Genomic DNA, 23,794 nt, shown 5'->3' on the forward strand with positions numbered 1-23,794 from the left:
GACTTCTATCCAAGGTGGAAGAAAACCAAAACAAGTGGGCAGGAATTAGGGTGTTGAATCTGTTCAGCAGCTAAGTAGAGGAATTAAAAAAGAAATCTGGGGCAAAAGTCATCTCATTCTAAAACCAAATCAGATGAAATGTGATGTAGAAACATCTACTTCTTTTTGTTAACTGTAGAGATTATCTATATAGCTAGCTAAATTATAGACACCTATGCTAAAATTAGACAACATGAACGTCATCATGATTTACTCATGCAGCTCCTTCCACTATGGACAGACTGGCACTGTGCTGATTCCTAGAAATTTTTAAAACCTTTTCTTCTTGATGTTGCATTAAAACTAAAATTTAAAAGGAAATTTGGAAGTAATTAAGGAGATAAATGTTTATTGGATTTTTTTTTTTTTAATTATTAATGGCTGAATGCAGATTCTTGTTTGAAACGGTGCTTGTTTGAGTAATGGCATTGGCAACATGAACAGATAAAAAGTGGGAGTTGGCTTCTCAGTTGTGAATGAAAACAGTAGAATAGAAAGAGGCTGTGGAGAGCCAGGAAAGCAAAGCCAAGTAGTTTATATTGGTTATAATCAAAAAGGATCAAATGGAATAACACACAGAATAAATTGAGTTGATGAAAGACTAGAAAAACAGTATTTTCAGAAATATGCCTGAGTTGGGGGTATTACATTCAAAGGCAGAGAAGTAATAGTCTTTTTCAGATCTTTTTTTCAGAAAGAAACATATCTCAACAAAATTGAGGCAAGACTATGAGGTATGAATTTTAAAATGTCGATAAAAAGTATAGAAATCAGGGAGGAGAACCTCAGACAGAGAAACAAAAATTTGGAAACAGAGGAAGGTAGTTGTCTGACGGAAACTTGGAAAAGAAGACGTGAACCAGAATAAGGGCAGTCACAGAAACCTGGGAAGGAAAATATTTCAGCGAAGAGGAAAACAGACAGCAGTGTTGGAAGAGACTGGCAGGTAAAGGAGGATGAGGATAGAGTTTTGCTAGGAGAAGATTATTGCAAAACCACGATTTCGTTGTAGTGCAGGGAGCAGAATTTTGATTTGAAAATATTCTTGAACAAAAATTAGCTGAAAGCATGGTAAATACAAATTTCCATGTGCTCAGCAGTAAGAGAGGAAGGAACACAGTAATAAGTGAGTGAGGTGGCAGGGTTGAGATGGATCTGCTTTTTAAATAGAAATAACCAAGTCACTGTTTCAAAGGGACTGAAAAGATAAACAGATGAGATATGTTATCATGGAGATCGGGAGCCTGAATGGATAGGATACAGGTATGAAGAGATGAAAAGAGATGAGAAACTTCTGTGTTATGAGAAGAGGGTTCCCAGGAGAGGAACGGGAAAGGAAATAGACTGGGCTGGTGGAGGAAGATCACAGAGTATTTCACCGGTTTTCCTTAGAAACCTGAGTACCAGGCCAAAACCACATTTTCTCCCCCTTTTTATTTTGGCAAATGCTAGTTCATTTATACACTTACATGAAGATTCTTCAAGTTCTTGAAATCTCCTTCTTTAATTTCAGTTATTTTGTTGTTCTGTAAGTCCAGCAGAGTTGTATCGGGAGGAAGGTCTTTTGGCACTTTTTCCAGACCTAGGGACAGTGAGAAGAATAAACAACTGACTTTGAAAGAAACTTTAAACAGGGGTCAGTACTTTTCTTAGCAGCATTTACCATTCAGTAAACACCATTTCTAGAACTCATTTCCTGAAGAAGCTTATAAAGATTTATCTGAAAATTTTTCTGTCTCCAGTCAGTCAAAGGGAGTTTTATTTTGCTATGTCAAATCAAAATTTATTTATTCACATTTCCGTTATGCTATGTTCTGAGAATATATCTGAGTTATAGCTTGAAGCAAAGGATTGAGTTTGGGAAAATTATTTCTAACATGTGGATTCCACTGAATTGTGTGAATAAAAATTGCTTTCAGAAAGAGGTATGGTATTTATTAATCTCACTGTGTGTTAGCTTTTGTGGACAAAGAACATTTCCTGCTATTTAAAAGGTAGTAGGCTGTTTTGAAAGAAGTATGATAGTTAATTATAATCATTTCCAGAAAAAGTACTGTTTGTTTGACAGTAACTGAATAACTTGCAGTAAAGTCCACCTTAAAAAAAACCAATCCACCTCCCCCTTTTTCTTTCATCTGAAACTTTGTCCAAGTTTTCTGGAGAACAAATCTCTTGGTTTCACTACAACTGCCAAAAGAACATCAGACAGTTTAAATTAAAGACTCTCTTTGGGACTATTTTCTGAATAGCTGATATGTAAGTCCGATGAAGTCATGGAAATGAAATTATTTAGTGTTAAATAACACTTGCTTTACCCAGCTTTCCTTTCATACTGTGACTTGGAATAGAGAAAATTTTTTATAGGCATTCTGATTTACCACAAAATTAAAACGTCCTTTCCTAACTAGTCCTTTTTTTTTTTTTTTTTTTAACAGAATGTGAAATGCTAAATGAATGGTCAGGAAAAATTTATAGATACTAATAAAGTCTCTGTATGGGTATCTAACAGAAGTGGGCTTCTCTGAATAGAACAGTCTTTTTACCAGTAAAGTTCTTAACAAGTATTTCTGAAGCTATATTTGAACTTTCTGAGGAAAGATCTCTCTGTAAGTATCGCCAATGTCTCCCCAGTATGATGGTGCATGATACTATTCTCAGATGAAAGATACATACCTATATATATTATCTTTTTAAACATATATATTTTAATCTCGAGCATGGCTTTTCAAACACAGTGGGATATGCTTGCCCAAAGATAAGATATACTTTGTCTACAAAGGTTGTGGAGTCTCCATCCTTGGAGATATTCAAAAATTGACTAGTCACAGCCCTAAGCAATTTGATCTATCTGACCTTGCTTTAGCAGGGGGGTGGACTAGACAATCTCAAGAGATGACCTCCAAACTCAACAGTTCTGTTATTCTGTGACATTTAACATTTGTCACAAATGTATTTTCACATAGGGAATATAGGCTTCTCTGTCAAAATTCAATGTTAAGGAAAGCCCCTTCTCTTTTCATCCTTTTTAGAAAATATATATATATGTAGAGTAAAATATGGTAGGCTTTTATTTGGAAGGATTATGGCAAACCATGAGAAGAAAGTATATGTTTGCTACTATATTTAATCCTTTTAAAATCCTACATAAAGAGCACTATTCTGTAGTTAGTACTATAAAACTTTACGATAAGCTCTAGAGAGGTCACAGTGATGTGTACTGGAGCTTTTTATTCCAATTAGTGACACACTAAGAATTCATAATAGATTTGGCCATGTTCTTAAATATATCTGCATGAAGATGAGGCCTCTAGTTCATCTTTATGTGCCTGGTCTGAATCTTCCAAAGTATTGAGCATCTCACATATGCGACTGGTGTCGGCTACCACTCTTTGGTGCTCAGCAAATTCTGGAAACAAGATTCCTTTTTTATTTATGTATATATGGGTGCAGGAGACCTAAATTTCTGAAAAGTGTTTGCTTCTTTTAATTTTACTTTTGAATTTATAATATTAGTCTGTATAGAACACATTCTGTTGTCCTACCATTACAAAAGTTTGATATTTGAATTTAAAAAACAGCCTAGCCACTCTTTCAAATTTATTTTCCCACCTATAAATTCTCTAACATTAGCTAAAATATTATTAAATTATTTGGATCTGATATTTATTAAAACTGAGTACAATATAGATTAACCTGGATGAGTTATAATCACATCAGCATCCAAATATTTTAAAAAGCACAATTGTCCATCCTGGGATGATTCGACAAATGACAAGAGCCAAAGCTTACATCTCATCCTGCTCACCTTACTGATATTCAGTGTATGAATACATGATACAGATTAAGATTCTTCATATTACTAAAATAACCCTTCCTCATTCAGGCATGGACTTCGTTTTTACTGAAGGCAGTTGCAAAACTCTCATTACTTTCAGAAGTGTAGGACTAGAGTTCCAAATATATAAAAATGTGATACCATATAATTTGTATGATGGTTGTCTTTGGACAGTTTCTGTCCTCAGCAGACAGGAATGATGTCAGCAACTAAAAATTCTTTCCCAAAAAGCATTACTTTTTCAAGATCATAATTTTGTTATATGAAGTTCTTACAGCCTAGCAACTTTTATAGCACTTTTCACACATAAATACAAAAAAAAGTTTAATTATTTGTATTCAGAATAATATTACTGTGCTCTGGTTGTCAGTACATTTATATTAGTAGACTAATATCTGTGAATAAATGCTTATGGCAGAAACTAGGGCACATGAGAGCTATACAGCTGTCCTTTATGTGATGCCCTTGGAACATACTTGGTATGAACACCTGGATTGCCACTGAAGGGATAATTTGCCAGAGACTAAACTTCAAACTAAATTTCCAACTGTACATTTCAAGCTTCACATGTCAGCTTCTAAAAGCTCAAGTGTTATCCCTGAATAAGGTAGAACTGATAATTTTTTAGAGTAATGAAGTTAAACTTTAAATGTTTCATGTTATACCCATAAGACAAATTTAATAACCAGATATCCATTTTTGAAAAATGGTTTATAAAAGCTTCCTATATTGTACGAGGAACTGGAAGGATGTACAATACAATAATGAGCTTTTCATGCAAAGATTGTAATTGCCATCCCTTAAAGTGTAAACTTGTTTTATTACCTATCTCAAGTGAATTGTTATACATTTCCTGAAGATGTTTTTAAAAGTGTTTCCTAAAATAGCTATAGAATCTATATTTGATTTTTTTCTCGACTTGTCTGAGTTTTGAAGAGCAAAGCATAGAAGAGTACAGGATGCACCCCAGGTGCTGGAGAGACATTGCATTATCATTAAGCAGTTTATTACATCCTCCAGCTAAAAAGTACATAAACTGGAGTTCTGCAATGGAGGAAAAGTTTATAAATGGGTGGATCCGGACACTGCCTTGTAAAATCAGCACCTAAATAATTTAGGTCTAAACTGTGTTTGAGGTGTGGACTGGATTCAAGTTTTTCACCACTTGTCACATCTACATTGCCTTCAAGAGCTGTTCTTCAACTTGCAGGTCCAGGCCTCTATATAGGTAGATGTAACTCCAGGTAGATACATATAGAAGGAGCATCAGTGTAGTGCAAACTAGTCCCTGTGCTGGAGATTCCCTAACTGGAAAGGAAACCTTCAAACCTTTCTGCTTAGGACAGCTCAATAGATAGCTAGTTCAGACAAATGGGGGAGCCTAAACTAACATGACAGTATGACAGAATTTGAACCAAATCGAGAAAATTGTATTCCCACTAGAAGCTGAAATGGCTCCTGGGATAGAATCACTATTTCCCAAGAGGACTTTTTGATTCCTCTGTCTGAGAGACTAAGAAGTTTAGAGAACTGTGGGCTGTCCTTACTACTCATTTCTGAGAAACTCAAGTGATGCCCACATACTTCTGAAGCCATGTTGTACAATATGACTGTGTGTCCACCTACAAATGTCTTCCAGTGAAATTTGTGTAATACCAACTGAAAGGGTAACTGGTATTGGAAAATGTCAATTGAGTCACCTTTCAATCACTTTAAGATCAGTTTACACAAGTATTCCAGCCCTTGGCTGTGATAGTTTTTATACATTAAAGCTTGCTTCTTAAAAAGCCGTATGAAAATTTCTGATTTTTTATGTGAATAATCAGTGCTGCGCAGTTTGGTATTTAGTTCAGGAAATATTTCAGGCCTCTGGTTTCTAAGATTAACTTATAACGGATTAAAGATTTAGATTCTTCTGTCTTTCACACTGCATGATAAATTGAAAATACATTTGTCTTTATTTATTTTAGTTGAATAAAACTGTCAGTTATTATTTAAGTTGGTAAATACATTTTAAAAAATTCTACTTAGTCACAAATAAGTAGAAATGGTATAGCTCCACTCTCCCAAAATGCTTGTTTACACGGAAATTAAGAGCCTAAAGATTCTGGAAATATAAGAGATTTATTAAATCAATAAATGCATCCTGTCATAAAGACCATTTGACCATTTCAATTTGCACTAAAATATTTATTTGGGAGAAACTATGACTTCTTTATAGAGGCAGAACAGCCATCAGTGCCTGCAGCACAGGTCAGATCTATATTACTCTCTGCAGATTTCTGTAAGTAGAAATTTTCTTTGGTTCTACCTTATCAACCTGTAGCACTGAACCATTTCCACAGTGTACACGTATGTGTGTAAAAACTCATGCATGTGAAAACACAGAAAGGACAGAATATGCCATACAACTACAAAATGAAAAAAATCCCTAAGTAAGCTTGAAACATTTTCTTTTGTTAGTCAAAATCAGCTGAACTTTTACTATCCCTGGCAGATGTTTTCTTAACTTTTTCTTACACTAGTCGCTACACTACAGAATTTTGGAATAACAAATACAATCAAAATGTATTCATCAAAACCCAGTAGAGCTGGATCATCAACGGATTTCTTTCATGCAGACAACAAGGGCCCACACTCACTTTTGGAAGCACTCACTTTTGAATGAATAGTCTACAATCATCTAGAAGATGTTTGGTGGAGAGAGGTTCACAGAACCAGGAATCCCTCCTTAGTGGGAGGATGGAGAAGAAGGCAACTTTGCAGAGATCAGACTTGTCCCTGTGGGATTCTATCTATGTGGGGTGCAGTTTTTTCTCATGATTTCTCAAGCAACTTACAGTGTCTGGCTGTTTAGCTGTGATTGCCTCACCTCCTGGAGAGGACAGAAGGCTGACGGGTCTGGAGATTTTATGAGACCAGAAATTTGGCAGAGAAGAGCTAAGACTGGTATAATTCATCCCTTATCCAGTCCCTGAGAGAGCAGCAATCAGTGGCTAGTCATCTCCTGTGTAGCACTGCACCAGTCCAAGTAGCATACGCTGCCATTTTAGACAGCCAAACAGGTGTAGGAGATGTAGCAAGGATTTGGGCATAGTGTGAGGACTAAGGGAGGTTATGGGGTTTGGAATACAAGACAAGCATTATTACTTTTGCAGGTGAGGGAACAATCTGCTCAGCTACAGGAGCTATGATCAAGTGGCCGTGGAATTGTTTAACCCACAAAAGAACAGGAGTGGCTTTTGAACCTTTCCTTGCTATGAAGGGGTTTCAGTCCACTGCTCCATTTTCTCAGAAGTGAGAGCCACAAGTCAGTCCGCGCTTTGGCATGGAGCCATGGTTCTGCTGAAGCCATACAACTATGCAGAAAAGGAATGCAAGATTTATGGGGCCAATGAGGGAGACTAAGCAAATGGGAGTCTGAGCCTGTAGTCCAGAGATGAGGACACTTCCCTGAGAATTACGTTCTTGCAACACTGAGACCACATAGTCAGAATAACAAATATGTGAATAGTGCCAATTATAAACAAGTTTAGCAATGCAACAGAGCTTACGATTTGGTTGGCTGGTTTGTTTGTTTGGGGCATTTTGTGTTTTTTTTTCCCTCACCTATCTGTTTTACAACAAGCAAGGACCAGGCTTATGTCTCTGAATAAACCTTCCCTTCCCCAGCTGGAGAGAAGGGGCCAAAAGGCAGAGAGACATCTGAGCGCTGTAGCTCAGATACATGTGTTATTACATTGCAACACTCACGATTATTATCACAGGGGCCATAAAATGGGGCTCTTTTCAAGACTCCTTCAGTTTCCACGAACAGCTGCTGCCAGCTGAGGAATTTGGACCGAGCTACATGTAATTCCCAGCCGTAGTCATCAGCGGCTGCTCTCCTGGCAGAGGCAGCCTCTCCAGCAGCTGCCTGATTCGCTGGTACACACTGCCGGGTGCTTTCCCTTGCTCCAAGCCAAGCTACGGACGGGTAGCAACCCTCCCAGGGGCGAATGCCCTTCCTAATGCCCTGAGTGGACTCCGGGATGAATGAGGTGAATGGCAAGCTGATGGGGTCAGAATACTTAGTCATAGAAGATAACAGGACTCAAGGACTGCTTTCTGGAGGGATGGCAAGGAGCTTAACATAGCTTTGAATGCTTTGACTTAGAAACGTTCACAGATGCTTTCCCAGGCTATGTACTTCAGTATTTACTGGAAATTTGTTCTCTATTGTGTGGGATTTGCAAATAGGAGCAATTTCAGTGTTCGAGTCCTACCATCCATAAAAGAAGAAACAATTGTCTTTCTTTACAGAGAAGTAACTGCAGCCTCCTTCTCTTCACCACTTTCAAAGTAAAAGTTTGTTCTCCACCTTCCCTTCACTTGTTATAAAATCAGAAGCAATAGATTAAAAAAAAAAAAGAAATTGACAAAAATGCCTGAAAATTAGAGAATTATTTATCCCAAGAGATTTTTCTGACATAAAAAAAGCAATGTCCACTAGAATGCATGAGACTCTTAAAATGCATCTTTTTAAAAGTTATCCACAACCATTTTTCAGACTTGTTTTCTGCCGTACAATGTATAAGTCACCTTCTATTAAGATCCATTTTGGACTTACTTTTATCTCAGATTATTATTTTTGTATACCTCTGACCCTTCCCATAGGAAACTGAACTCCATCCCCTGCTGAGATGGCCTCTCACAAAGGCAGACCTATTGACATGTTACTACTCTGGGTTTTTTCCAAACATTTACAACATTGTTTCCCAGAACAGTGAGGAACAGGGAAAAATGGAAACAAATTCACACACTATGATCGAATGTATAATTCTCCATTATGATAGTACTAAGAATTATAAAGGCCCTAGCAAAGGTTTAAAAATGAGTGCATTGCTGTAACTGCTCTTTTCCATTTCTACACACTCTGTGTATTGAACACATATTTCAAAGTATAACGGATATTGAAAGCTACAGATGTTATGAATTATTTTTCAGTGCTAGACAAATTTTTGGTCCAGATAGATTCAGCCACCTGGCTCCAAAAGCTAATACCTAAGAATAACAATATATTCTTGAAACTAAAACCCATGCAACTTTCATTTCTGTGTTCTTTCTGACTTCTCATTTCAAAGGTCTGGAAGGTGTATGTCTTCTCAAGAAGCACAGAAGTATTTTAGAAAGGCAGAAAAATATTCTGAAATAATCATGAGACTTCAGGGATTAAGATATTAAGTTTAAAAAAAATCAAATATGAGTTTTCTGAACTCCTAGAATGCTAGCTTTATGTTTCCCACTGTCATGGTTACAGACGTAAAACATCCCATCGGAGAACAGCAACGGTCCTGTGTGATTCACACAATCTGCCAGCAGCATATGCATAATGGCTTTAGTCAAATTGGATGCAACGCAGATGTACTATCTATGAGTACTCATGCATTAAGGTGAAACATTTATTTCCTACGAGTATTTACAGCAGTCAGAAGAGAGCATTTCAGTGACTCAGAAGAGTGAGCATTATCTAACAAATTATATTTTGAATGATCGTTTGGAGTAATATAATTTGATGTTTATCTGGTTCGCAGTTTAAGCAGAAGACAACAGATGCCAATTTAAGGATAGCTCCCTCGATCTTTACTTTGGGATTTACCAGAATTAGCACTAACATAATGTAGTAGCCATAAAGAGTCATTCGGGGGGGAACTTCTCTGGTTTCAAGTAAACTTACTCCTTCCTGTTCTGACCACATGGTCATTGCACAGCCCTAGTTTTATTATGACCTGAGGGCAGAGATATGTTCCTGGTTATTTCGGGTACTTCTAAACATAACATGGTCATTTTTCATAAATGTTGCAGGATTGTTTTCAACCTACTTTCAAGCAAGCAAACAACGGAAGGAGCTGCCGTGACTGTGTCGGGACATAGTGAATAACATTTAAATAATGTTATTTAATTTGGGAGAGAATTGCCCGAATGAATTGGAGATTCTGCAGACCTGCTAGTTACCTCTTTCTACTAGATGGTGTTGCATATATCCTTGTAATTCTTAGACATTTTTGCTTTGTTATTTATTTATTTTGCTAGTCATTTAGCAATAGACCTTCCCCAGGTCAGCTCTCACTGTAACAGTCATCTCCAGCCCAGAGGATGTAAACTCTCTGCCATAGAGAGAAAGAATAAAGAAGAGAAAGTCATTTTTTTCCCCTAACCCTTCAAACAGTAAGATTTTCATTCAATTATTATCTTAAGTTCCTTCTTTCTTTTTCCTTTCCTGAATCTGAAATTTTCTATACCTCTCCTTTTTTAATCATTTCTGTTGTAGCTTCCCTTGAGAAACCAAGATTTTCACTTTTATGTTCATACTATCCCTTATTTTCTTTTTCTTTTCTGGGCTGCTGTTACTATACAAACTTTATTAGCACTGTTCACCTTTCCTTTCCCATTCTTACTTCCCAGTGGTAAAGGATCAGGACAATCTTCCCGATTTGAAGGTGAGGAAACCAAAACTGAAGACCTAATTGAATTCATGGAAAGAAATGGCATCAGAGCTGAATGATAACATAACTTCTTAGTCTGGTTTGGCTGACTCACTTATGCTTTTGTTCCTACACCTCTCAGGAAGAGATATTCAGCAAAGAGTTTCGTTATTGCACCACTACAAACACTCTGCTTCTATGTCACCCTAAAATAGGAATTCATTGAGAGCCTGTTTCGTTTCTGAGGCACACACCGGAACAGTGGAAGGGAAAATATGTGCTCCAGCATAGAAACCAAGGTCATCCTAGGCTTTCACATTTTAGGTGGTGCAGGAGATGCAGGCAGAAACTGGTTCTGGGATGACATATTGCACATTTCTATTGTGCTGACCATGTATTACAGAATCAGACTGTAGCTCCATTTACACTTGCACATGTTTTAAATGCTGTAGCTTTTCTACAAATAATCTGTCCATTTGTTTTGCCATTAAATCCCTAAAGTTGCTGTGAAATTAGGTGGGCAGTAAAGGTTTCATGTTTTCTTTAAATATGAGTATCTATTGCTTTCCTTTTCTTATTGAAACTAAAACTGCAAGCATCCTCTCCTTAAAAGATTCTTGTAGCAACTCAAAGCACTCCAGATAGACCCCAGGAAACAAACATAAGGCTGGTACGGGATACTCTCCTGGGTGCCCTCTCACTTAAGAACATGCATGCAGAGAGCACACAAATTCTTTAAATACTGTCTTTCACCTTTTTCATTCTCTATTGACTGCCTAAGAAGTTTGCAGTAGAGTTGCCTGTATAGCAAATGTAACTCTGCTAACAACAAGGTCATTTGTACAGGGCTGTTTGAGTCCCATAATTGGTCCCATAAGTCGAAAACTACAACTCAATCCCATACCCCTCCAAAAAAAAACGTGCAGGCATGGTCCTTAGTCTTAAGGTCCCTTTGTGTCTGTGTTCATTGCTTCCATGTCTTTCCTTGCAGAGAAGCCAATGAGCAAGTTCTACTACATCTGTCTACTTTGCTTTCATACTGTAAAAGACGATAATGCTCTGTGCAAATGAGCCCTTCAATACAATACAACCAAAGAGACCTAGAATTCCAGCATTTGTCAGTATTGTTTGTCAGGACAGGCATGCAAAACAGGAGAAAAAAGTTTTTCAAAAAATTGCTGTGTATTTTGAAGGATATATTCCTAGAGCTGAACTTTAGGAAAAAGACAAAAGTATATTCAGAAAAATATTATTTTTTTCTATAACCTGATTATCTTCTTTTGACCCACCTCCTTTTAATCACGACAGATCCAGGACATGGATAAACCAAAATATAGACCAGCGAGTTCAAAGTTGATAGGGAGGGAACACTCTCAAATCCGGGTTAGAGAGGTGTGCTTTGAAAATCTGCTTAAAACTAGAATCTTTTCAAAATACCAAGGTAGCTGTACTCTGTGAGCAGAGTGTTCCTGAGCAGCTGGAGGCCAGTATTGATAGTTCCTTGCTGTTATCATTGGTGGCTTCACATAGGACCCATATTCCTAGGTCTCCTCCCTGCTGGAACCGGGTTCTCAGTAAGCATCAGGAAGGAGCCTTTGGACTCTTTAGTTCTTTCTAAGATTTGGCTGGGAACCTTAGGCACAGGTTGTATGTTGTGAAAACCCAGATAGTTTTTAAGTAGTAATATGCCTTACCAAGTTATACACCCTATAAAGGTTTAAGAACATAATACACCTACTATAGATGTCCATAACACTAGTAGATGTCCATAACACTAGTAGGTGTCAGCAGTGATTATTTAGTGTATTTTAAGCAGTGTAATCACCTGCTATGACTTATAATAATTGACTCACATTTTACTAGCTATCTATTAGCTGTTTATTTGTGCATTGGGAAATTTTAGAAACAAACACTTCCCACAGTGCAAACCAGAAAACAGTCACTTCTTCTTGTATCACTTGGACATGGCAGTCAGGATTTCCATTCCTGCCACTAGGCTTTCTTAAACGGCATTTCCTAGTCTGAAGCAAGGAAACAAATAGGGAAAAAAAAAAAGGCAAAAAAAAAGGGAAACTCACAGAGTCGGTAACTTTTAACTCGAAGTAAGTAGCTGCAACGGCTGAATGCATGGACTCCGTAGATGTGATAGCAGAGACACCTTTATTATTTTTTCACAGGCAGCTTTTATAGATCATCACTCCAGCCTCGATGTGTCCATGCACCCCTTACCCAGCTGTGATTGGTTACAAACAATAGTGCACGCACCTATTTTAGCTTTACTATTGGCTATACCTAAAAAAGCATTACTAAACTAAATATCAGTTTCTCACACATCTTATATCATCTTCCCATGCTCCCTATGTCAGCTTCTCACACTCCCTGCGCTAGCTTCTCACACTCCCCATGCCAGCTGCTCATACTCCGTTTTCTTTTCTATCCTCTTTATCGGTGTTTCCCAACTTCAGAAAGAGCACAGGCTTAAATCATCAAGGTCAAACCCCAACTGTAACTGTGTGTATGATTCTACAAGTAGCTAATAAAGAAGGGATGTATTTAGAGTGCATTAATTTTCAAATAGATTTATGTTTATCAACTAGAACTGGAACATCAGCGATGCAACAAGGCCTGTCTTTTACTGTTACACTGCTAAAAGCTAATGATTTTTTGTTATTATAAAGCAGTCTACATCCAGGTCATTTTTTTTTTTCTTGACAACTTTTCAAGAGTGTTTTCTAATTATAGGGTTCTTGACTTAATTTTTCAGGATGTACCAAGTACAGGCATTTAATTCATGCTTTCTTTAACTTCTAAGGTATTCCAAAAAATTGTATCTAAGCAGAATATATACAAAAATTTTAATAATCCATCGCAAATTTATTACAAAATAATACTAGTAACCCAAATTTATTTTTTTCCATGCTTTAATTTTATCATACATAACTTCATTAATCTGAAAGTAACTTGTATACACTCAAGTAGTCATTGAGGCCTTGTGTTGCCAGTTTAATTCTCCAAGAGTGATGCATCCTTTCTGCCACTGACATCTACATTAGACAGGATAAACTGGCCATGACCTGTCTGCCTGACTCTCACCATGGCTGTGAAAAGAGCCCAGATGACTCTTAGATAGCTAACATCACCTGAGATCACCCCTATAGTACAGATGACACCTGCAATGCTTCATATAAATCCTCCAGTCTGATCTCTAACATGTTAGAGTATCACAATTCACCCAGTTAGCATGTGGAAAGCCCAATGACTTGTGCTTAATGGCAGCGTAAGTTATGTTTAGCTAAAGAATGCTCCCCAAAAAGGTATTTAGTCTTCAGTTTTAAGGCCATGGTATCGTGGTGCAGAAGCTAGTCTCAGTAAAAGTGACAATATACTTTCTCAGATTTCATGGTTCCATTTTTGTTGATATTGTGTTTGTTAAATGATCCAGTTCCATGACGTCAGAGGATTTCATGAGTCTCAGCTTCTGTTAAATCTAAAAGGAATAAGTCTCTAGTCCTTATTGTTAGAAGGAAAAAATGCATAAAACATGGAATAACTTGTCCTAAAGGCTCGGCAGTCACAACATAAACTGAAAAAAAAAAAAATTTGTTCATGTCTGGCCATTTAAGAATCCATGATTTGTCTTATTACATCATTAGAAATCTGTGAGACTTTGATTTAAACATTTAGCTTTAAAAATAATGTTTTTGAAAGGTTCGTAAATATTCAAATAATGGCAGGGATTCTAAAGCTACGTACACAATGGTAAATAATCCTATATGTTTTCTTGAACTCATAATATGACTTAGACTGATCACCAACGAGGTATGTATTATTTTCCTTAAAAAGATTTATGTTGACAACAGAAGTTTAAATCAAGGTATATCCCAAAGGAAATAATTTCCTTCATAATGAGAGATGAGGTTCCCAAACGGAGTCATGATCAGAAAATGAGTGTTCAGATGTTTCTGGAAGATTTTATACCATGAGATAAACCCTCTTTTGTCAACAGATAAATCAGCTGTTGTCATGTTACCATGGTTCAGGTGTTGAAGAGCCATCAGTTAATACAATTCAGATACTGTATGCCTTCAGATAAACTGCCTCATGTCACCAGATCCTTGGAAGAGTGCTTTAGATATTTGTGAGCTTTTAACTCACTGATCTCAAAGTGCTTTTCAAACACACACTCCAACACCCATGCTGAGCTTTAATATTCCCTTCTTTTCTTTACAGCTGGAGAAACTCCGCATTTCTGAGCTGTGAGTAAAATTCCAATTTAAGCTGCAACACTGCTTGACCTTTGATTACCAACATCCATCTCTCTCACACCTATTGGAGACCACAAAACCTCCATGGATGCTCACAGCAAGAGGGCTGGAGGGACCCCCCTACATCCTGTGGAGTCTCCAAGGAAGGTGATCTCATTGCATCCTGCAGAACACAGACACTGCTTGCTTCGTAAGAGGCTGCCAGACTTATCTGAAGGTAAAATAAAGCTCTGACCATCACTTCTGAACACATTTATGGAGCATTCTGCATCGGCTGCAGGGCTGAGTAATCACACACGTGTCCTCCTGCCTACCAGGGCACTTTGGGAGGAACCTTTTCTTGAGACTCCCTTTGGGAGAATGAGACTTTAAATGGAATGATTAATCCTTGCTCGGGCTTTTCTGAGGCATGTTTGCGTGGTCAACTGACTCCACATCTTCCCTGCATTTATTATTTTAAAACATGAACAGCTGCCTCTGACCAGCTATATCAGCTACTCCCCACCTGCAGTGTGTGCTAACAAGAAAGATTGTGATTTCTATGGAAAGTCTATATGTTTTAGCATAGCAATGCCTTACAGTGAAGCATGATTAAAAAAAGAACCTATGGCTCCCTTTGAGCAACAGGAGGCAGATTCAGAGAAGGCAGTGTTTTTATAAAAGTATCATGGTGGCCTTCCTTGACGAAATCCTTGAACCTGTTGCACAAATGTAATACATCTCATACAAGATAGGCACATGGAGCTCTGCTCTCGATCTGCCAGTAATTGTAGCTCAGAGAGGATTCTTCTTCAGGGTGTGAGAAGACGGCATTCTCTTTCCTGCTAACTCAGCCCTTGGCTTGGAGGCAAAATAAATTAATTCAGAGGTATGTGCTTAGGAAGATGTGACTGAAGCTTGAAAGTACAGGAATGCAAAAATTCAGCTGACAAGAGCGTAATTGGACCACTGAGCATTTTTTTCACTGTTTGTATTGAATTTGGATTATTTTTTTTATTATTATTCCCATCCGGTGCTCATGAGACAAGGGGCAAACTTGCTCTCTGGAATCTGGGTGAGATAGTTCTCCTCTGGTTTATTCACGTAACTGTGTCAGATAGTTGGCTTTTTCCCTTATGAAGTAAGAGCTTACAAATAGCAAATGTCCCTTTGGGCACAAAAAAGAAGCATACTGAGGAAGTCTCCTTAAGTAGCCCATGTTAGAGTCCTCCAGCTGCTTTGCTCTGATATGCCCTCTGCACCCAGGAGCTTGTGACTGCAAAGAACCCTCCTTCCATGCCAGAGAGTGAGTGGAAGACAGGATCTTGATCCAGATTCCACCTTCCCTTTGTGGGACTTAATTTAGTAAGCTCCTAATATATCCCTGGAAGGAGTCTTGTTATTGCCTGCAGCTTTTCTTCAATTAGTACCCGTGGGACTAGATGACTAAATTTGATAATTTTGGGAGAGGGAGGCAGCTAATTTGGTCGAGTTGGAAATGCCCGGAGCTGAAAGGAGAGGCAGGCCAGGAGCAGTGGTTTGCAGGGAGGTGGAACTGTCATTGTTGGTTTCACGGCTCCCGTGTGCACGTTGCCTTTCTGATCACTGCACCCCAAGCAGCTGCTATGCCACAGCCCAGGAGCATGCTAGCTCATCCTGGCAGGACCTCCACAGTTTGCAACAAAATTGTGAGCTCTTGGGGCCAGCTCCCAGCTTTCCTCAAGTCTGACCTTGTCTGAGTCACACAGAAACGGATCCAAGGGCAGAGGAGAGGAGAGCGGAGGGCAGATGTGCTTGTCAGCAGGCAGCACGCACAGACGTCCTGTCTATGCTGGCACAGGCGGCCATCGGACCTGCACCGTGGTGAGCCTCCCTCTTTGGCCACCACCCATCAGGGGCTGTTGTAGCCACATGTGAAAAGGATGGGTGAAACTTAACACCAAGGTTGAGGAACTCTGAATGATTATTACTTCCTTGAGCTCTGCCAGGGAAATGTTATTTGTTTTCCAGGGCTGCATATTTTAAGCCCAGAGACATCTCTCTTCCTTCGTGCCCAGAGGCTGGATGATATCAGCCCAGCCGCTTCAAAAGCATGATCTTCTCGTTGCAGTATCTGCAGTATGTGGGTTTAAACCAAGCTCAAAATATAACTCTTTCTTATCAGCTCTCTCAAATTTATCTGGGAAAAACAGGCCTGGTGCCTTAATTGATGTATTTCTGAGTTTCCTTGTTGGTATGGGACTCTATTAACCCAGAAGCATCTGGAGGCAGTGGACTGCAGTGCAAGCCTTTGGAAACCATGCGTGTGTGAAGGAGAACTGAACGAATGTGGGAGCAAGTACAGCAACAAAGGGTCCCTGTGTAGACATCTCTACTTTTTTACCAAATGAAAGCTCCTTACGTTCTGCAGAATTCAAGCAGACTGGGGACAAGTTCCCAAAATAACTTAAATTCCATCAGCATTAGCCAGTGTAACAACAATAAAACCTAAGACCTTCATGGCATGTGCAGCAACCTCCTCCCCACTCCCTGCCCCGTGTTTGCTACTATCTGGTACCTAAATGGTAAAAAAGAAAATATCTTTCAGCAGGGACAGTACTGTGAGAGCTTTATGAATGCATGGCTAGGTTAGTCCGTGCTCATTTGTGCAACTTGGCTTGCATTGTTCACTGGGTCTTTGCCAAACATATCTGTTGCATAATTATGTGGCTTGCTTTAATAAATTCACAGAAGTTTCTATGGATGTAACTGATGTTTCTCCCTCCTTTCTGTAATTATACAACACCCACCACAATGAGACCTGGGTCCTAATTGGTGGATTTGTGCCATGATTTACAGTAATTATCAAAGCCAGTGCTATAATGTAGGAAAACAGAAACACACAGCTATACATTTAAACAGCTCAGAGAACATTTAAAAAAAAAAAAAAAAAAAAAACCTCTATAAAATCGTAAGAGAAATTATTTGTCTGTCCACTGAATAAATTTCCTAAGTTCCTTGTGAGCAAAACCAACTTTAATTTATTTTCTGCACTGCACACTTAAGACTGAATAGTACTGGCTTAAACCAAGAGCAGTGAAGTCAAATTCATTACTTGAGATTTCTGCATGGGAAAGTCAAATACAGCGATGGCAGACATGGCTTCACACCCTGCTGGTCTGACTGTGCAGACACAATCCTTGTACGTGAGGGAGTAAGGAGAGTTTGTGAGAAAGGTTCTCATGGTTTCTGCTTGAACAATGTCTAAGAAAGATATTTAATAAGGAGCTCCAAAATGTGTTCATTGTTTTGGAGTGTTTCCAAGCTCTTTCCTCCAAAGAGCTGGTTCCAGTATATATGATTCAGGGTTGATTATTCCATGCTCATATATTCAAGTGGAAACGGGATGATTTCTATGTTGAGGTACTAGACAGTATGATTAAGGGTGTTGGAGCTTGTACCATGCAATTTAGAACCTTTTAAAATGTTTCCACCCCAAAATCTGACCTCACTGAGCTTATTTAATACACATTTGAAGGAAGAGTCTTGAAAAGTTATTTTCTCTGCAACAGAAATCTGTGGTCTTTCAATGAACAAATGAAATGTATATACACAAAATATACATTAAAAAAACAAGCATTCTTCGTGGTCACAACTAATGCACATTTTGTCAGGGTTTTATGGCCTACTTTATATAGTACATTCTAGTTAACAGTAATTATAGCATATTTCTTAGACAAAATCCCAGTTACGGAGTGGCAATGTTTAGCAGCCTCACCGTCTCAGCTGCAAACTCACGGCTAAAATGTAAGTATATAGCCTATGAAGATACTCTTGGGCTTACCTAGGTCAGAGCACTGCACCACGCGAAGATGGCACTGGCAGCGGAAGGGGCACACTGGTCCAAATCCAGATATAACAGGATCATCCGTTGGAGGCATATCAGCCGACCCTTCATCTTCCAGCATAAAGTCAAAGAGGCCCTGCTGGTGGAATGGCTTGGCCAAGCATGTTGGCAGCAGTAGGACGAAGACAAGAGCCAGCCTCATGGCTTAGTTCATCGACTCCGGGCAGAACCTAGGAATCAAAGCAGGAGATTTACAACAAAAGTAGCAGTTTCTCATAGCTGCACAGTTCCTGTTGAAGGAGGTCCAGCATAGCCACCAGTTGCATAACTGTTCCTTTTGATAAATGAAAACTGAATCATGAAAATAGAACAGTTATGTGATAGAAGTCTGGTAACTGCTTGTCAATAGGCTTTTTTTTTTTTTACAGAGCAGTTTAAAGGCAACTGTAAACACATCTGTTTGCATATTTAGAGTCATATTTATTAGTAACAGGCAGCTCTGTCAACTTTGTTATGCAAAACAGTCAACACAATAAGCCACATTTTCCATGTGTCTGTTTTATGCCAACGCAGCAGCCTATTTGATTTCATTAGCATTTGTTTCAGAGCAATGATTTTGTTCCTTGGGGACGAACCTGAGGTTCCCAAACTCACTGTAATGCAGTACTTCATGTCTTGAGAAACATTTTTTTTTGAGAGCCAGCTTGCTGTGTGTTTTAAGTTATAGCCTAGTAAAACTGACTGAGAAAGAGTAGGATCTACTGAAGAAGTGGAGAGAGAGGGGAAGATCTTTAATGATCTATATTTCTTTCCCAGTTTAAACAGTACAATAAAATGGAATACAATGTGTGTTATATTGGATATTCTTGGCTTTCTTTCCAAATTTTTGGCTAGGTGGTTTTATGATATAAACAATGCACCGTGAAAATCCCCTACTTTGCACTGCATAAGCATTTGAATTGAAGCTTGTAGTATTGTCAGAACATTTTCTAATGGGACTTCAGGGCCTCATTCTGCAGACTTTCATGCTCAGGAGAAACTTTACACAAGTATGTATCGCCACAGATATTAACAAGGAAACTGCTTGAATACATGTTCTCAGCATCTAGGCCTAAATGGATTTCAACACACTGTACAGTGTGCTACCTGTGTTGTTGTGCACTAAGGAGAAAGTGCAAAATAGCTGCTTGCAGATTTTGTATCAAGGCTGTAGAGATCAGCTATTTTTCTGAAAATTATTTTCTTTTACTATTTGATTTATGTAAGGAAGCTTATTGTTTACAAATCTTCATAGGTCTAAAAAGAACTCACAAAAAAACATGAAGAAACCTGCCTTCAAGTTGCCAAGTGACAGAAAGGCAAATTTGTCATTTATTTAGGAGCCTTTTGTTAAAATGGATGGCATAGTCCCGAATACAGATGTTGCTCTTCGTAATGAAAACAAAAATGTCCACTTGCTTCTTCAAGTCAACAACTGTCGAAATGCCTTGTCTGGGCGCTAGGTGGGTTTAATTTTTTTTCTAGCAGAAGTTATCTAACAGTTAGGGGTATGGTATAGCATTTTTCAGGTCCCTATTGACTAACGGGAAGATAAAGAACCTGGGGAAGAGGCAGAGGAGGAGGACTGTCTCCCTCTCTACATTGTCATACGGAACCTACCAGGCAGATGACTAACATGGGCAGCTGATATTAGGTGAGAGCAGTATATTGAGGCCTCTCTTTCTAGAATATCACATCCAGGTACTCTAATAGGAGTGGTTAGTACAAGAAAAAAGCTAAATAAATAAAAAACACAGGCCTGGAATTAGATACAATCTATATTGTGCCTGGGTTCAATTTCCTTTACGAATTTTTACCTACAGATGCCAATAATGTAATCCTGCAGAAACACTTAGGGCTCAGTCTTGAGAGGATGCTAAGGTTAGCATATAAAATACACTAGTGTTTTAAAATTATAGCTTACATTTCTGTCATCTACCTAACAGGAAGACAGATATCTAACATCTTCAGATGTCCCAAAGACTTCAAAGTATCTTCATATGGAGTAAAACACCATTTCTGTTGCCTAAGAGACATAACCGGTTTCTTAGCTGGACCTGAAAGTATTTTCTGTTCCTGGAGCAGACATATTACCTACTGCATGCACTGAGGGGTTTTGCAGACCCTGATGTCAATTAGAGAGTCAGAGCGTTTTAGTATGTCCTGTCAGCCCATCTTAGTGCTGTGAAAACTCGTGCCATGTAACAGGAGCAGGCTGTGTCCCTGCATGGGCCATCCTCCTGCGCTCCCTCCTGCCCTCACCCCCCACCAACACTGGGGCTGTGTGCTTTTCCCAGCAACACCCCCATGATGCATGCAGAGTACACAGGGACGAGTAAGGATGTCACAGCAAAGTGGTGTTAATACATGGTGGTGAGCTCCTATCACCATTTAATCTAAAACAAGATTTTTGAAATAATCATTATTATGTATGAATTATTGTAAAATAACATTGTGATCTATTACTAATCTGAAACAGGAAGATACATTTGCTAAATCATCACCATTCATTACAATAAACTGCTTTGTGAAAATGGTCAATAAAACATTACCTCAGTACAAATTATTTTTCAGAATGTACATTAACATCAATAAACATTGGAAATGCTGCACACAAACCCTGGCATGGCACTGGCAGTCAGTATTTATTAAAGAGCCTCCTCAGCTCTTTTTTACATATTTTTATATTTTTTTAAATATTTTTAAATACTTAAAACTGCTTATATTCCCCCCTAGAACCACTGCTGAAATACCATCGATCCCAAGAATGCACAATCAGGATTTTATCCTGTAATTAAATTGCTTCAAAAAAAACCCCAGAACAATGCAAAGGCACTTTGGAAGTGTCTTCACACTTTACTTCTTATTCACATTAATATAGCTGACCTCACTTATCTCACTTAAACCGTGTAGTAGGCCTTTTCCTTTGGTCTTTGTTTTGTCAAAACTATAATAAAATCAGTAAGAGCTGTGTATAAAAGAAAACTGTAGGACAACAAAGGATATCAAGGATCTAATCTGAGGACACAGCAGAGAAAATAGCAGACACAAGTCACATATTAATCAGGAAATATGAATAGATATGTGTCTGCATATCTTTATTCATATAAATATTCGTACTGCAGGCACACGTATCTCTTCCTATTGTTTGCCTGGGTAAATGAACATAGACTGTTAGAGAAAAAAAAATACATACAAAACAGTACTAGTAAGAAATGTTTACATTTCACTTATAAAAAAATAGAGAGGGGGAAAAAAAAAGGTCTGCGACACAATATTTATGTCTGCAGGACATAACTGTTTAAATTTGCTTTAATTATGTGTTTACAATGAGGAAGACTTTTCCACAAACAGAGGAAACTATACCATAGACTTGGCCACATTTCAGTTTAAAATACCACTGGAAATATGCTTCATCAGTTCACGTCACCACTGTATTGGTGGTCTTCTTGCCAGTTTACCTTCATATTAAGTTTTAAATATTAGTTCACTCACCTACTGTCAGAAATCTCTCAAAATGCCACAAAAGACAAGTTAAACAATATGTGCAGTTTCAAAAAAAGAATCCACTACATAGTATGTTTTATCCATTTTGTGTAATAAAGTCTAGATGTGCAAACATAGGAGTTGGAAGTTTTAAAAAGATTAAAACTTTCTTAACAGGAGTTTCAACTCCAGGAATTTTCTTTTCTAGTATTTCATTCATAGGAACCTTCTCTAAATGTGAGTCCCTAGTTTGTACACTGTAACATTGCACTTTCTAGCATTACAAGGGCATACACTGAGCCCATTTAACTAACTGCTACATAGTTTTTTCCTCTGAAATTGAAATTATATTCATTAACGTTTGGAAGATATATTAAGAAATCCGAACGAAAAAGAAATCACAGAGTGCAGTTTAAAACAGAAATGTAAGAACTCCCGCATTTTTTACAGTCACTACATTACCAATTCTAAACACTGGATTGAAAACAGAGAATATTCTGCTGCAAAAGTTTACAGCAAGGAGAAAGAAAGGACTATAGCAGTGCTTATACAAATCAAAACAAGAGACAGAACAGTCAAATAAACAGTAGGAAATCTGCACAGTCCTTGAGAAGGCATTCTCATGTTCCCAAGAAACAAAAGTGCAGGATACAAAACTTCACATTGCTAAACATTTAGTAGGATTTTTTTCCTTGTTTCTCTTAAAACTCAACTAGTTCTTGCCGTAGACTTGCCTGAAGTTTTAATAGTGCAGCATAGTTCAGGAGAATTACTGAAAACCGTACCTTTTAATCCAGGGATTTGCAACAGGAGCTCTCAAAGCTGAGATGTAATTAAACTAAATATTCAACCCAGGCAAAAGGCTTTGCAGGTGTGGAAAGGAGGAGGGGGTAAGTTCAGCTCAGTGACTGTCACTTGGTGGAAAACCCTCCTGCTTCTATTCCATAGCACAGTTAAAAAATAAGGTTTCTCTCAATGAACACAATCCAGGCTGACACCCACATTAGATCATATGGTAATGATATGTCTCCTGTATTGCAGCCAGAAACTTTATCAGCTCTTTTGCTTTCTTTTCCTCCTTTTTCTTTTTCTTTATTTCTTTTTCATCTGTTTAGAATCGCACACTACTTGTACACTATAAGACAGATGCTTATCTGTAATTCATCTGACTTATTTTATTTTATTTATGTCCCTACAACATATATTTAGGAAAGTTTTCTTGGTTTTAACTATGTTGTGGTGTGGTTTTTTTTTCCTGACTCATTACTGAGAAAAACGTTTGGCTGTTCCTCTTGTTTATAGTATTTGTAATTCAAGGAAATGATATAAAATTAATCTTGGAGTTAGTCAAAGTGGAGATTAATATCAGAAAAAAGGGGTAGCTTTAGGTAAAACTATTTAAACAGATATCAACCTGCCTTTGCTTATGTTATAATCATTGTCAAACCAAGTAGTATATAGTGTAATATATTATTATCCTGTCTAATAATAGAGTTTTTATGTATTTCTTCAAACTACAGCATGTTTTGAATATATATGAAAATCATGTTTTCATTAGTAGAACGATTCTAACTTTTGTGGTTAGAACTGCTTTATATAAACTTTGCTTTTTTTTTTAATGCTTTCTCACCAGGACAGCAAAGCAGAGGGGAAATTAGCTTTAACTGTTTTTTTGGGGTGAGGTTTTTTGGTTTTTTGTTTTTCTTAAGAGGCAGTGGAGATTTTTTAAAGCATAAAAGGAAAAAATGTATCTGACTCATTTTATTTCTATTTTGATGCAAATGTCAATGGAAGCTAAAATGCAGTTTCTCTATTCCTGTACAATTTTAAAAGACTAGCAAACTGAAAGGAGAGCAAATAC

The 23,794-nt window shown here is 37.9% G+C and overlaps 1 protein-coding gene across 1 annotated transcript in view; it reads right to left on the reverse strand.

Annotated features, from left to right (window-relative positions):
• The window catches only part of DCN (decorin), a 37,684-nt gene extending 19,074 nt beyond the window's left edge, over positions 1–18,610 (reverse strand). The window contains exons 1-2 of the mRNA XM_009991712.2: positions 18,406–18,610; positions 1,509–1,621 (exon numbers count right to left, since the gene is read on the reverse strand). Coding sequence (XP_009990014.1) covers positions 1,509–1,621; positions 18,406–18,610 — 318 coding nt within the window. The remainder of the gene's footprint in view (positions 1–1,508; positions 1,622–18,405) is intronic.
• Between the last annotated feature and the right edge of the window lie 5,184 nt (positions 18,611–23,794).

Source organism: Tauraco erythrolophus, chromosome 4 (genome assembly GCF_009769465.1).
Source record: "Tauraco erythrolophus isolate bTauEry1 chromosome 4, bTauEry1.pri, whole genome shotgun sequence".
NCBI classification, from domain to species: Eukaryota; Metazoa; Chordata; class Aves; order Musophagiformes; family Musophagidae; genus Tauraco; species Tauraco erythrolophus.